General features: G+C 43.7%; 3 protein-coding genes across 7 annotated transcripts in view; 1 reads left to right on the plus strand and 2 right to left on the minus strand.

Annotated features, from left to right (window-relative positions):
• Positions 1 to 1,713, minus strand: part of cd276 (CD276 molecule) — a 46,570-nt gene extending 44,857 nt beyond the window's left edge. The window contains exon 1 of the mRNA XM_061275964.1: positions 1,440 to 1,713. The gene's annotated coding sequence lies outside the window, so the exon portion shown is untranslated. The remainder of the gene's footprint in view (positions 1 to 1,439) is intronic.
• Positions 1,714 to 2,104: 391 nt separating this feature from the next.
• On the plus strand, positions 2,105 to 4,743 carry LOC133152399 (ubiquitin-like protein 7). Of its 3 annotated transcripts, none has more exons than XR_009714126.1 (11): positions 2,105 to 2,259; positions 2,530 to 2,704; positions 2,899 to 3,018; positions 3,110 to 3,195; positions 3,265 to 3,349; positions 3,414 to 3,471; positions 3,549 to 3,694; positions 3,780 to 3,829; positions 3,908 to 4,115; positions 4,250 to 4,369; positions 4,451 to 4,646. XR_009714126.1 is itself a non-coding variant. In XM_061275962.1 (11 exons), exons 2-11 carry the CDS (start codon positions 2,530 to 2,532, stop codon positions 4,589 to 4,591), a joined length of 1,158 nt encoding a protein of 385 aa, XP_061131946.1. In that variant the 5' UTR covers positions 2,106 to 2,259; the 3' UTR covers positions 4,592 to 4,743. The 3 variants fall into 3 exon arrangements, 2 of the variants coding, with proteins under 2 accessions (XP_061131946.1, XP_061131947.1); XM_061275962.1 differs by having other exon boundaries at positions 2,106 to 2,259; positions 3,908 to 4,084; positions 4,451 to 4,743; XM_061275963.1 differs by lacking the exon at positions 2,105 to 2,259 and adding an exon at positions 2,289 to 2,383 and having other exon boundaries at positions 3,908 to 4,084; positions 4,451 to 4,743.
• A 1,473-nt stretch (positions 4,744 to 6,216) lies between these two features.
• Positions 6,217 to 14,725, minus strand: part of LOC133152398 (SH2 domain-containing adapter protein F-like) — a 55,499-nt gene continuing 46,990 nt past the window's right edge. For all 3 annotated transcript variants that reach the window (XM_061275961.1, XM_061275959.1, XM_061275960.1), the window contains 3 exons: positions 12,504 to 12,678; positions 12,307 to 12,426; positions 6,217 to 8,880 (listed from right to left, as the gene is read on the minus strand). In XM_061275961.1, the coding sequence (XP_061131945.1) occupies positions 8,694 to 8,880; positions 12,307 to 12,426; positions 12,504 to 12,678 (482 nt within the window). In that variant the 3' untranslated portion in view covers positions 6,217 to 8,693. The remainder of the gene's footprint in view (positions 8,881 to 12,306; positions 12,427 to 12,503; positions 12,679 to 14,725) is intronic.

The following is a 14,725-nucleotide window of genomic DNA, read 5'->3' on the forward strand; positions in this document are numbered from 1 at the left end:
TACCCACTCAAAGTCAAAGATTTTCTTTACAATCATATACTTGTCTAAACACGGCATTCAAATTAATATTGTGTTGACACAATGCACTTTCTTTTATCCAATCCCGGGGTCGGCCATTTTGCCACTTACTGTCGACTGAAAATGACATCACAGTGCTTAAGGGCTCAGGTAACGACCAATCATGGCTCACCAGGTTTAGTCATGTGACGTTCACAAGCTGAGCCAATACATTTGGAATAAAATAAGACAAAAACTACAGTACATGAGAAGTTTCATGTTTTTCCATCAGCCTTAATGTTTGACTTGAGCGGAGCGGATGTGGGTCAGTCTTGCAGTCTCATCATGACCAAAGTTTCCATAACTGAGCAGCTCGCCACTTTCTCCAGACTGTGCAAGTAAACCTGACATAGCAACAAAGAAATAAAAAACATCCACCCCTATTTCCCTTGAGTTGTTCTTTGGAGAGCACAATGTGAAATTGGACCAACTCCCTAAACCAAACCACAGGCTGACTCCGCCTGGTTGTGTCCAGACACCAGGAAGTGACTAACTGACTTGTGCCACCCCATGCTGGTAGTGTAAAAAGCATTTGAACTCTTATTCGTTAAAAGTTTTTAGCACTTTATTTTAATTGGGAAAAGATCTGGAGCGCACTTGGGGGCCGTTGATTAATAGATTGTTATTTTTAACAGGAAAAGATCAAATTTGTAGCAGCCCATTATGACAACACCACAGAGGAAGTTTCAGGAAATGATAATGTTAACACTAAAATGTATCATGGGTGTTGACTTATTGGAGAACTTGGTTTACTGTAGACATTCTCTCAGGAGCGATTTAGTTTTTATTGTTAGAATCATTTTTTCCTGGTGAAAGATTTCATTTAGTACATTTGATATGAAAATGATTACAGAACATAATATTCTGTGTTGACTGACTTAATTGTCGACCCAAATGAGGAGAGATGTTGGAGAAAATGAATGGATGGACACAACAGGATGACATCACTTCCCACTCAAGTTATCCGGATGGGGACTACAACATCCTCTACATCCCACCGGATGTTGTACCTGCCTGCTGAACAAGCACGTGATAAAGAACAACTTAAGTCAGGAAACCCCCTCTTGAAGATGACATTTGACACATCACCTCTGTTAATTAAAAAAAAAAAAATAGTTAAATTACTGTACAGGGAATTCCCATTACTACCGCGTCATTGAACGCAATTCCTCCACGTCGCCGACCGGGGGCACACAAACGTTATTCTCCATGACTTTCCTCCCTACGGCTAAAATAAGAAATTACAGCATTAATCCTGAGAAAAAGTATACAAACATCAGCCCTGATTTCGACTTAACTGCCTGATGCTTTAAAAAACACGCTGGAGTTGTAACTTTTAGCAAAATGCATGCAATCAAAGTAGTGGGTGGACAGATTCTTACCATGGTTTGGACAAAGACAAGAAGAACTACCTAAGTGGCGTCGGCGTTGTCTTTCCAGTCCAGTCGATGTTGCGTTCAGGAGCACGACGTGTGTTTTATTCCTCTCGTCCCGCTGAGCGTCAAGATAACGGTGTGTTTTGCTGGCTTGAAATGGCTCGATCGGGGTTTGTCAAAGTGCGCGAATGCGTTCCATTGATTTGGATCTGGTTGCATTCACTCAACCACTCCTTGCTGCTCTGCCCGGTGGTGATGTCATATCGAGGGGGACGAATCCCGACCCACTCCCGATTGGACAGCGTAAAAAAGAAAGATGCAGGTTCTGACAACCTCATTAGTATTTTATTTATGCAAAATCTCTTTTGGAAGGAGCGCCATTAAATACAGCACTACAGCGTGTGATTTTCACATAATCTTTGGTGATGTGGAACTGGTAAATTAGACAAAATATTTATTTATGTTTTATAATGTGTCTAAGGTTAGTTTGTCGAGTCTGGATAGCGCCTCTTAACCAAAATGAAAAGAACCCCACCATGATTCATCTTTCTGGAATCACATTTTCCCCCCGAGACATGACGCAGTGCCGTCTGAACAAGACAGCGGAAAAATCTATTAGGTTCATGTGATAAAACCATCAAAACAAACAAAATAAAACACATGTATGTTTAGCTGGTGCATTTCACGTCTGAGAGGAATATTTCTTTGTTTTAATTAAGAAAATAAATGGAGCATGAAAGTTCCCTGACGTGGACACTGACTCTAAACGCACCATGTACCACGTGACTAAAACCTAGGAAGCGAGTGGAGTGTCAACATTGCAACGGTGAGTGTGCGCTGATCTTCAGTGCGCTTTTACCGAATATTTCCATTTGTAGTCTTGCTTTTATCCATTCAATGTTATATGTTATGTTATACGGTGGAATAGCTTAATACACATTTGCGATCCAGTAAGTGCGTCTTGGGAAAGCCGGCTAGCCGTGATTGCATATTTGCTTACGTTGCATAGGGTTAGGGTTAACTAGCGAATAGGGTCTTTATTGTATGCTTAGCTCTAGGTGGTATATTCACCCGATTACCCCCCCTCCTCCTCTAGATGACATCCTCAGACTGGCACTTGTCCTTGAAGCTGTTGGATCAGCCCAAATCCACCTTCCACTTCCCCGAGATGATGCCAGGGGACGTCGCTCCTGGAGGCTACAGAGTTGCCACCCTAAAGCAGCTTGTGGCTGCGCAACTTCCCGACTCTATACCCGACCCTGATCTCATAGGTAGGCCCGCTTGGAGAGGTGTTAGTAGTTCATTAGAGAGGGTTGAGATTTATTGGTCGGGGTGCATTCAGCTGCGCCAGTAAAATTTGACGTATTTGAGTTGTATTATTTTTCTCCACATATGCACAATGATACTTAGGCTCCACCTTTAACGCTAGTTTGATAGATGCCATGTGTACTGTATGCGGTTCCAGAGCTGGTCCATTGTGGGCGTAAACTGAAGGATGACTTCACGCTGGATGCCTGCGGGATTCTACCGGGATCTACCTTGCATGTCCTGAAAAAGACTTGGTCAGAGCCTGAAAGCATTGCAGGTGTGTTTTTTAACAAATTTAAAGAAAATATTTTTCATTTGAAATACATGCCAAAGCTTTAAATGTCTTTTTTTAATGATTATTATTTCAGAACCTGTGAACAGAGTGACCGCGGCCAGAGAGTTCCGAATGCTCCACGCCGCCCTCCACTCGCTACACTCCACCTACAGAGACTCTGTGAGAATGACGCTATTCGCATATTTAATAACACTACTACTTAATCCTGCATCTCTCTTCTATACCCAGGTGTACAAAATGTTGACCAACAAAGAGTCTCTGGCTCAAATCATCGTGGCCACACCAGGACTCAGGTCCGACCCTGTGGCTCTAGGTATGACCCGATGCGTTTTTTTTCATTGGTGCAAACATGCAAATGCTGACATTTGTCATCACAGGCGTGCTACAAGACAAAGACCTCTTTGTGCAGTTCACAGACCCCAACATGTTAGACACGTGAGTGCTTGGTTTTTCTTGTGTCAGACGTGTGGGTGCAGAGTGGCAATCATAAAGTTCTCTTTGGTGCCTTACAGACTGATCAGCTCACATCCGGCCCTGGTCAACGCCATCATTCTGGTGCTGCACTCTGTGGCAGGAAGTGCACCCATGCAATCCACCGGCGCCGCTGCCACATCCTCTACTCGCAACACTTCAGCTAGCTCCTACAGTGATATGCCTGGTCGGTACATTTATTTCGTCTTTTGTTTTTTAGAAAAAACATCATCCACCTAGCCATACTGACCCAAACTGTTCTTCTGTGGCAGGAGGCTTCATGTTTGAGGGCATGTCTGATGATGATGAAGACTTCCAGCCTGTGAGTCTTTGCTTGGCTCCGAGCGTCAGACATCCTTTGAAGCCGTAATTCTTACGAGTGTTGTTTTGGATGGAGCAGGGCAGCCCGGCAGGCCCTTCAAGCAGAGCGGGCGTCTCGGCGGGCATTCGGCCGCTCTCGCTCAACCACAGCGGCGCCACGGGTCCACGACCCATTACGCAGAGCGAGCTAGCAACGGCGCTAGCTCTCGCGAGCACGCCCGAAAGCAGCGCAGTGACTCCGACCACAGCCAACCAGGTCAGGCCGTGCTGGAACATCTCACAACCATGTATGAACATGAATTATGCTGCATCAAAATTTAACAGCCAAGCATTCACACTTTACTTTCTACGATTCTTTCAAACTACAGTTAGACTTTAGCCAAAGATTTCTATATGTCACATTATTCAAACTTGGTTGTAGGCCGAGTCGTCGTCGTCGAGCGGCGGCCCCCCTATGACGGCAGGGACCCCCGTCAGTAACGACCTGTTCAGTCAGGCACTGCAACAAGCCCTCCAAGCAACCAACATGTCTTCCCTGCAGGTAACAAATATCTCGGTTAAAGTGCATGCTGAGACACGTAAAAGAGAAAGTAATGCGACTTTGGGGCGATGCATCGTTCAGGGCCGATGGCAGTCGCAAATGCAACAGCTCAGGGACATGGGCATCCAGGATGAGGACCTGATGCTCAGAGCACTGCAGGCCACTGACGGAGACATCCAGGCCGCCCTGGAACTCATCTTTGCTGGAGGACTGGGACTCTGAATGCAGACCTGCTCATTAAACTAAACTCGAATGAAAGATTTTTGTTGGCACGTTATGACATTCATTGTGCTGTATCATAATATCATACTTTGTTATTAACTCACTGTCAGTGTACTTGTAATACAAAAATAAACCTGGGTTCTGGAAAATGACCAATTTGCCAGTCATGAAAACCATGGAAAAGGAGAAAACGAAAACGTGCATTGCGATGCGGACTGCTGAGGATCTTGCCATCATCTCAACCTTATTAAACGCACACAAAATGCAATTTGTGAATGAAAAAACACATTTCTAGCATGGTCGAAACCATTTTTGTACAACTGAGAGGTATCGTAAACAATTTAAATATTATGCCCTTCAGCGTGCTTGTAAGGCTTAGATGTTATGTACCTAATCAAGTGGCCCAACGTGCTTTTCTGATTTGACTGCTAGATGGCAGTATAGGTCTGTTTCTGACCTGACTATATTGTTACAATAGTCTGATTTTTACTTTTAATCTTTAATATGACATCACACCTATTTAGTTTAATAATTACATCCTCATACTATTAACAAATTGGCTACTTTCTGGTTTGTTTTGCTTAGCAAGCAGGAACCATTGTTGTTTATTTGAATCAAACAAAATTAAATATTTTTTCCCCACCATTCTTTGGCTCCACTGGTGTGTACTGACTTGAGTCTGAATGGTTTCTGGCCATAATGGTTTTGACTGTGGCAATGGTAGCCACGTGATGTGTAAATGTTTTTCTAATCAAAGCAGAACAGACAAGAAGAACAATAGCCACCAGACCACCTAGATGAGGAACGTCTCTTTTCACCAATGTGTCCCCACATGTTGGTGAAAAGAAGCATCATTAGCATAACGTCTGCTACCAGAGATTGCTTTCTGTCACCATGTTGGGTGTAAAAAGGTGGACAGACAGCAGGTCATTTCTATCCCCTCTACGCTCCATTTGAATGCATTCAACTCAGCTTTTTATATGAGATCTTCCATCTTGGCTCTTTCTTTAGTGCACAAAAGCTCCTCTGATGTGTTTCATGCATTGATGGAAGAGGTGGAGATCACCTGTCTCTATGGAACCTTGGAATAATGGATTTTAATGTACAGCTTTGATGGATGATAACATTTCAAGACAGAAGTGGAAATGCAGCCTTAGGGAATGCTTCAACCAGAATCTTGGAATGTCATTAAGCATTTAACTAAAGAATACTTCCTGGTTTGTTTGCATGTTATCAAATGTTTGCATTTGTACGGTGTGGGTTACTTCCTGATCTGTTAAGTGAATAGTTAGTGGTGGGGAAACGAAGCTTCAAATGTACTTCCTGAACCAGTTGTATTTTCTGACTCATCCATACGGGTTTTTTTGAAAGGATTGCAAGAAATTGCAAGTCTGTGTGCTTTCAGCCCAATTTTGAACAGAGGGCCATCTGAAGTAGTCAAACAAATACAACTGATCCATGAAGCCAGTTTGAAGCTTCACTTTCCCCCCAATAACAAGAGAGAGAAGATACCAATAGCCACAGTCCTTGACTCAAAACAATATAGCAGCCGCACGCTATTTACAGAGAAGCGTAGCCATGGCAACTGGTGCCATCGTCTAAAAGCATCAGACAACAACTTGCGATTTAGTTATAATAAACCCGATTTCTTCTTTTATTTAGATGCCTCCGCGTCCCCCGTGCTTATGATACATTCAGTATATACATTTGGCCATAGGGGGACGCCGCACATACACGCTCACAAGTTAAGACACTTTAGACAGAAGAGATGCTTTCCATAGAGAAATGTTTTGAGTGTCCTCCGTGGATTGCAGTCTATTTCCTCCAAAGCTTAGTAAGGCCTCCCCCGTCTAGAACACCCGTTTGCAGCGGTCATTAAGAACCTTCGTAGACATTCATCTTCTCTAAATCTTTTCTATCATAGGTCCTCTTAAGTCGTAGTAAAGCTGCAGTGATGTTGACCTCACCGTGACGACCCTCAGTTCGACTTTTTAAACAGGTGAGTCGTTTTCATCGCCTCCGTGGGACGGTTGGTACCATTGAAACACCAGTTGGGAGTCCTCCAGTTGCATAGCACACACTTAGCGGCAGTCCATTCTCTTGAATTTTTCATTTCTTACAGATTTGCTCACCAAGCAACTCCATCAAAGGTTGGTGTTTCGCTGACAATAATAAATAAAAGCTAATGACTGAAGAGCTTGTATTGTTTTTGGAGCTGTAACAATGTTAACACTCGAATTGGCAACATTGAAATAAGGGTCAAATGTCAAAGTTCTAATGGTCCACTTTAGGGAAATCATTGAACACAATTCGGTTCTCTTCCTTAATTTAAAAAAAAAAAAAAAACGTGTACTTGGTGAGCAAAATTCAAGAAGTGACTTCAACACAGGACTTGTCAGTGTTCTTGAGAATTTACAATGGACTCGTTGAATGCATAAAGTTCCAGTTTGAATGTTCATCGGGGTTCCAATAAACTGCGCTGCCGTTGGTCAGGAAGAATTGGGCCGAGGCGTGACGAGCACACAAGAAGAGCAAAACGTAGAGCACCACAGGAGTCACCCCGGAGAACACGATCACAACAAAAAATGGGGGCGCTAATTAGCCCATCAATAAATTACAGTCAGGGAACAATCGTTCAAAAGCAGGATTGCAGTCAGCTGATCTCCATGCATTATAAGGCTTCAACCAAACGTTTGACATCAAACAGCATCATAATAGTGACAAAAACACACCAAAGCCGGGCTTGAATTGTCCTTTTTTTCTGCTTTTTTTTTTCTTTTTCAAATTCAAAACGAATGATACGATTTTAAGGAAAGCAGAGAGTGGATCGATGCGGGCCGTCCCACTGTACCTATTGATCTGCAGACAGACGGCTGAATGGCATTGATTTTCTGAGGTAGACAATGCAGGCGTTGTGGCGGGGGGGGAGGGGCTTTAGGCGGGACAGCTCCAGGGTTAAAAGGGGGGCTTTAGTTCCTCAACTCTGACTTGTTGGACGGGCTGACTCGTCCATCATGCTCTCTCTCTCCAGAATGTCTTGCCACTTACGCTGTCATTGGTGTAACACGCCCCCCCCCGCTGACTGATGGTCGAGAGTATGGATGATGACGTGAAAGAGAGATCAACGTAAAAGCCTCAGACTTCTTCACGTCCCCCCCTTTGCAATACATCTACGTGCATAGAGTATCAACTAGGGATGGGCTTGTTAACAATTAGTGGATCATGATGATTTCCACGATGGAGACAAAATAAAGTGCAGCACTTTGATGGAACCAGCATCGGCATCAACTACTCGTTTTGCTGTCTAAACATGTCGGCTAAGGCGTGCTAGCTTCGAAACTCTGATACTGGTTCCATTTGGTCAACTTAGTTATCAGGCTACGTCGTGGCTTTGTTTGCTAGTTTGGAAGCCAATCCCGAATGTAATTGAGGAAAATGGAGTCTTCTGGTTTACTACCAGAAGAAAGTCAATGTGACAAGTCCGCTAAAGCCTATCGGGTGCGACAATGAAGAGTTATCTCTTGCGTGACAACAGCCTGGAACAGAAACGGACATCTTGTTTCATAATTGTCACAGATCATACAGACCCAAACCTTGGCGACCTTTTCCGGTTGCGTTATAATGCTCTAAGGATGTATTCAGAACTGACTGTTTGGTCCACTTTAAAAGGACCAGGGTCAGATTGTAAAGTTGGACTGCAGATCGTCACAAGCGTGGGTGTTTTTACAAAACGTACTTCGCTTGCAAAATGTATAGTCTGAATAGGAAACACACTAAACGAAAGTCCGCTTTTGGTCTGGACCAAATAAGCGGACTAAAAGACTTTTCTGGTCTGAATACACCCTAAGACAACCCAATTGCCCATCCTTAGTATTAACCTTTCAGAAAACCTAAGTTTTCCAGATGAACAGCCGGGACAAAGTGTATCCTCTCCGTGGGAACGCCCAAAAAAGGAAGTAAGCGTGTGTCGGTCATAAATAAACAAAAGTAACTCCTGCATAAAAGACAGATCTTTGGGAATCTGTCAACCAGTGAGGTGAGTCAGAATCAGCAGTTTTGGGATTTCCCTTTCTGTTATGGGGGTTTTGGTTTGGGTGGGGTACTATAGAGTCCTGATGGCCACGGGGTACAGCAGGGACATGTGTTCGGCCCCCTTGATGGGCAGCTTGCGGCTGGAGTAGAAGTGGATGATGTCGGGCACACTGTCGAAGGGGCAACTGTTCTGGCCCAGGACATACTTGTTCTCTTTGGTCCTGGACAGCTTCATATGCATAAAACCCTGGCTGCTCCTGGGGACACACAAAACCACAAGAAACAGCAGTTAGTGAGCAACCCAGGGGGAATGCGACGAAGACTTGTACTTAAGGTCCAAGGCGTCACGTGCCCGGCATGGGGATGAGGCTAATGAACCCTTAGGATAAATCACTTAAGCTGGAGCAGTAAAAAGCAAATGAAGAGGCTCCCTGCGCGCTTCCACCCGCCTCGGATCAATACCTTTTACAGTTTCTCACTAATCCTGTGCTCGCAAATAGAAAATTACCATTCTGAGTCGGGCCATGGGTGATATTAATATTCCATTTATCTTCGGAGGGACATAAACAAAGTATTCTGATTATTGGTCTTAGCAACTAATATTTCCAATTCTGTGTTCAGAAAATTGCAAGACGAAAGCAATGACAAATATTTTTACTACCTTGGCACATCTCTGGGGGTAGATGGTAAAACGCAACTAAACATCTAATGTAAATATTGGTCCCTAACCCAAGTTCTGTGCATGTACTCCACCTGGACAATGTGCGAATTGGGATGTGAAATTCCTTTTTTAATTATCTGCTATTGTAAATGTAAACCCAATGGGTGTTTTTGCTCTATCGTGCACAAAATGAAAGTACTGAAGTGATAACAATAGAAAGTTGGGGGGGGGGGCACAGGGTTCAATCTGAGGGCGTTCTAAAAATGACAAAGCTATGAAAAGTTGTCTCTTCATTCACAGATGCAGGCCATTGCGTAACATTTCTCGAATCAAGCGACAGTAAAACATCTCTGTGACTTTTGCGTTATTGAGTCTCCCGAGTGTCGTTAATGAATTGAAATAACACGAAGAAACATTTCTGTACTTTCTGTATCGCCACTTCTGTTAGTCTGCGAGCGCCAGCCAGGAGACCTCTAGTTAAAAATAGTCGCTACAAAGAGCTTTTGATGAATCATCAGTCCCTCAGAGGCGGATGCTAGGTTACATAGAGACACACTTAAAACAGAAAACACTTCAGGATTTTTTTTTTTAGATTCCCAAATGACTTCTGAGCAAATGTTTGGAGTTGTTGATGCACAATATTGTCCTTCAGAGACAACAACAAGGACTACACTGCCAACTCTTACCCTGATTCAGAATCCTTCATTCCTAACTTGTCCCTCAACTCCTAGCTAAATCACTATGTTAACATGCCCCTTCTAACTAATCACTAAATCCTATCTTGTAATCCTAACTTTTGTTCTACTTAGACTAAACCGTAGCCTGAATGCTAACTCAAACCCGCTACTGATGTCTTGTGTCGTTCTTTAAGTGCTTCAGAGTACTGAATAAAAGTGATTGTCTTTCTGCAAGACTAAAGAGAATTTGTTGCAAAATAAAAAGGTGGAGTAGTGAGGGGCAAATAGGGTGAGAGGGCAGGGTGAACAGAAAACACTTCCCATCAGGTCAGAGAACTGACTAGGGAAAGCTTTGTTGCTTTTTATCAATAATGCAGCGCACATACGTGCCGCCATTCGGGCCTCATGCATCTTTCAGCAACCCGAGACAGAGACCGTCTTCACCTTGGGCATCCTGCTCAATCTCAGCGGCAGCCGGGGGAGCGCGCCTCATGTCGAGCGGGGTTGAACTCGTCGTCACCTCTGCTTCTGCGGCGCTCCGCCGTGATGTCGCTGCACCAATCAGTCCAAGGATTGCTTTTGAGGCCTGACCGGCGCTCGTGCCTCAGGCACGAGAACCGATGTCGCCTGACGCCCAGCAGCACAAATTATTAGCGAAGAAGGGTTGTGATGTCTCTTTGTTTTTTAACTGCCTGGAGGCACATTCTGGGATATCCAACAATACATTTTGAAGTGTTTTTCCATCCAGTCAGAAAATGGGAACAATTTGAAAATTTGCTCCCTTCTGATCAGAATAAACAAATGCCCAATTGTTAAATGTCTTTAAAATATTATTATTACTATACTGAGCGATTATCTTATGATGTCGGGTGTTAAGATTGATTTTTCCCACCATATACAGAAAAGAAAATATTAAAAAATATGACCTCTCCAAGTACACAAGTACAGGTGTCTAAAAGCGCTAACTACGGGGTGAGGCCTCCATTTGTACAAACACGATTTTACGTGTGTGAACCAAAGTGAACTGGTTGAAAATGTGACTTTAATTCACCTCGCACTGCCCTGCTTGCTACCATCTTTTATGAGGGTCACACAAGTTATCCTATGGCAAAGCTTTAATATCAGTTAGCGGCAGCCACGGCAGCTTCGAGGCCATAAATAAATCAGGTTACTGCACCGGCTGCATATCTGCTTTAATAGCTGCTGGCTCGTTATGGAGCTCCAGCTGGACACTTTTGTGATGTGGATTAATGGCGGCTGCGGGATCCACAAGGCTAACTCATCTCTCTCGGCCCATCTAAGTGACCTGAAACACTCTTGTTGCGGTCATCCAATTGCTTTAGTCCAATTTTCCGCTAAAAGCCCAAAAAATCTAGCATGATGATCATTTAGTGCTAAATATTGAATTTGTGTTTGTTATTGGGCGTGTGTCGCTCTTTGGAGCCCTTGGGAAATTACTTTGGCTGCTTTCAGCATCACCGGATCGTAGTTTGGCAAATAAAAGTCTTAAAGGGGATATATTATGGAAAATTGACTTTTTAAGTGCTTTTATACAAATAGTTGGGTCTCCAAAGTGCCCCCTTACCCAACAAATGTGGAGGGAAAAAAAACAGTGACTTTTCTGTTTGCCGGATAATGTATTTTTTCTTATTTGAGCAGAATAATAAATAGTGGCCAGGTGCAGAAGCATAAAGAAGAAAATGTATACCATGTTTTCGTTCCCCGCCTCCAGCAAGGTTAGGCTCAAGGCTAATCAGCGTCTGTCTGCGTTTACACTTTCATCTCCCATCTAAAGGTCGTCGTGGAATCGGGAAGACCTTCCCAAATGTCATTCGTCTGCCTTCAAATCGACAATATTTCCGTACCTCCAGCAAAAAAAAAAAACGCTTTGCCATATCGTCAGAGAATATGTGGCAACATTCCTGTTGTCATGGCAACCGGCTCTCACGACAAGAATGCGATGAGACTTGCATCGGGGAATGGAAAGTTCAACGCAGTGAAATGTCAAGACATAACTCAGCCAATAAGAGCGTCACCTTGGCGGGGGGTCAGGGTTCACTGATGCGAGTTGAAGTGTCAGCAGATTATGAGGTCTGGTGTGGCGAGGTGAAGGATGAGGGCAGTGTTGGTGGGAGGTAGAGGTAGCAAAGGTGAAGCTCATTACCATATCGGAACAACGCAGTGAGCACACTATTGTAGTCCAGGTGGAGCTTTTTGTGCAACAGAGAATTTCAAAATGTTTTCTAGAACTTGGGTTTGCATTCTAAAGTTAACCACCTCCTAAATGATCTATCCAATTCAATAATTAGTAAGTGGTCTAATAAAAACGACAATGTGATCCTTACTTAAGTGAGAGGGAGTAGTCGTTCTTGCTTGTTTCACTGTTCCGCACCAGGTAGCTCGCCTCCTTGCACAATCGCAGCAAACATTCTGCATCCGTCCGACTGATGGCGCCGTGGTACCAGCTGACAAAGCAATAAAGGGGAAAAAAATCTAGCCATTGTGGGTACAAAACAAATCCAAAGCAAGGGATCTAACTCACAATTGGCTTTCCAAGGCCATGCTGGGATCGATGCGTTCCCCCACGGAGGAGCCGGGTTGCTCGGCCGACGACATTTTGGTGTTAACCAAGCAGCCGCTGGAGTGCCGCTGCAGCGGGCGGGTTTTCCCGTCCTTGGTGGGCGACATTCGAGACTTCTCCATGCCATCAAACTGAACTGTAAGATTTAGAAAGAAAAAAAAAAAGCTTGAACACCTTCGATCAGTTCTAGACATACAGACCCATGAGTGAGTGAGTGAGTGAGTGAGTGAGTGAGTGAGTGAGTGAGTGAGTGAGTGAGTGAGTGAGTGAGTGAGTGAGTGAGTGAGTGAGTGAGTGAGTGAGTGAGTGAGTGAACATCACATTTTTGTAAACATTTTACAATTTATTTTCATGGGTCAATACTAAAATGACATTACACTACTGGCACATATTTATGGACCCTACTGTAATAAAATATTCATTTTGTGAGACTGTTTAAATCACAGCCAGATGGAAATAGCGGTGAAACTGAGAGAAATTCTGCTCGCGATTATTTGCAGTGATGGTGACACTTGGCGACATGTTCACACGCTCCATTAATCCATCTCCACTATTCTTTCTAAATCCTTGTACATTCCTGTGTGTGTGAACGCGTCAGCAGCCGAACCAAAAAGACATTCAAACCCCCAAAAGTTAAACATTACACTACGCGGCAAGGTTACGTGCACTCAAGGCCGACTGGTAGAAGTGACTAAACTTGTTTATTGGCTATTTACATAAGTCCCACGTGGCCAGTCAGTTCCTGCTTGTGTGTTTCCCATGTGTGTGGCTTTTGGTTTCTTTCCCGCCGTCATCCATCACTATAATTGATGTCGCGGCACCCTTGGCTTTGGAAAAGACCTATTTTAGAGCCACGCTGACACGCCGGCGGTGGAACCGGCATGCGCGAGCGGCGTCCCTTGCTGTGAACGCTTTGACATATCAACTGCCGTGGCTCTTGATGAAGAGAATCGATGACATCGGCCCTCTGTCATCAATGCATCGAGAGTCATCCCTTGTGTTCTATGAGCCATGACAGCATGTCCAGAGAGATACGTTTAGCTTGTGGGCTACATATGGTCTAGAGGAAAAACGTTTGATGCGTCCTGCCATGCAATTGTAAACGCATTTCAGGCACAAGAGTCGGGCCGATGAATCGTTGGGGCGGGACCCTAATCAGTCTCAAGACGTTTGATCGCGTTCCGAGCATGCGAAGCTGCCCGACTATTAGTTTCGAGTCATCAAGTTTTGCTACCGGGCTCAGCACGCACGCGATGATAAAAACTAAATATGTTTGCGATGTATTTACATCTTGCCAAGTGAAAATTTACATTTGTTACAGTATGTTTTTAATTGGACAACAACGAAAGAAAAAAAGTAAAAGAACATTTTCACTGGTATGAATACCGCTGGAAAATTCAGTTTATGAAACTGGTGATTTTTTGGGCCTAACATGAAGTAACAAAGCAATTTAGAGACAAAAAGTCTTCATAAAAGCCCCTCGTAAAATATCGGAATAATTTGTTTCATTTTATTGACATTGCGTTGAGTAAGATGCTGTTATCCCTATTCATCAATCAGGCAGACAGACTTTTGGCAAGCGACTTTTGTAGTAACTCCGTACACGATGTTGTATTTGTGTTTTGTTTATGTGCACTTGATGTCAATGTTATGCAAGACATGATGAATTACAATACGTTTGACTCCTAATTTGGGCGTTTAATGTGCATGGATGCAGTCTGCTCCAATGAAACCACAATGGTGTCATTCGAGCTGTAAACAGCAGGGGGTCCTCTTCACCTCCACTCTATAAATGAACTCATTGCCCTTGACGCAATCTACCACAAAGTCATGGAAGTGATTCATCCAAATGACTTTTTTTTTAAAAATTTCTTTTGTCCTAAAATCTGATACGTGATGGGAAATCAGTGGCTTCAGAAAAACTCGGGTCTAACGGGAAGGCATTGTTGGACAAAGCAGTCATTCTAGATGAGTCCTCATTGAAGATGTTTTTTTTTTTTTGGGCCACAATATGACTGCCAGTGTGCTATGAGCCTGATACATTTTGTTTCCATGGTAACTGACCAGTGGGGACAACAGCAATGCATGTTTACGCTCCTCTTATCCCTGCTGACAGCTGTTTAGTTTGTAATTCAACTTCTTCACTTTCCTTTTTTTTATGTCGTATTCTAACCACGCCAACG

The sequence above is a fragment of the Syngnathus typhle genome, linkage group LG4 (genome assembly GCF_033458585.1).
Source record: "Syngnathus typhle isolate RoL2023-S1 ecotype Sweden linkage group LG4, RoL_Styp_1.0, whole genome shotgun sequence".
Classification (NCBI taxonomy): Eukaryota; Metazoa; Chordata; class Actinopteri; order Syngnathiformes; family Syngnathidae; genus Syngnathus; species Syngnathus typhle.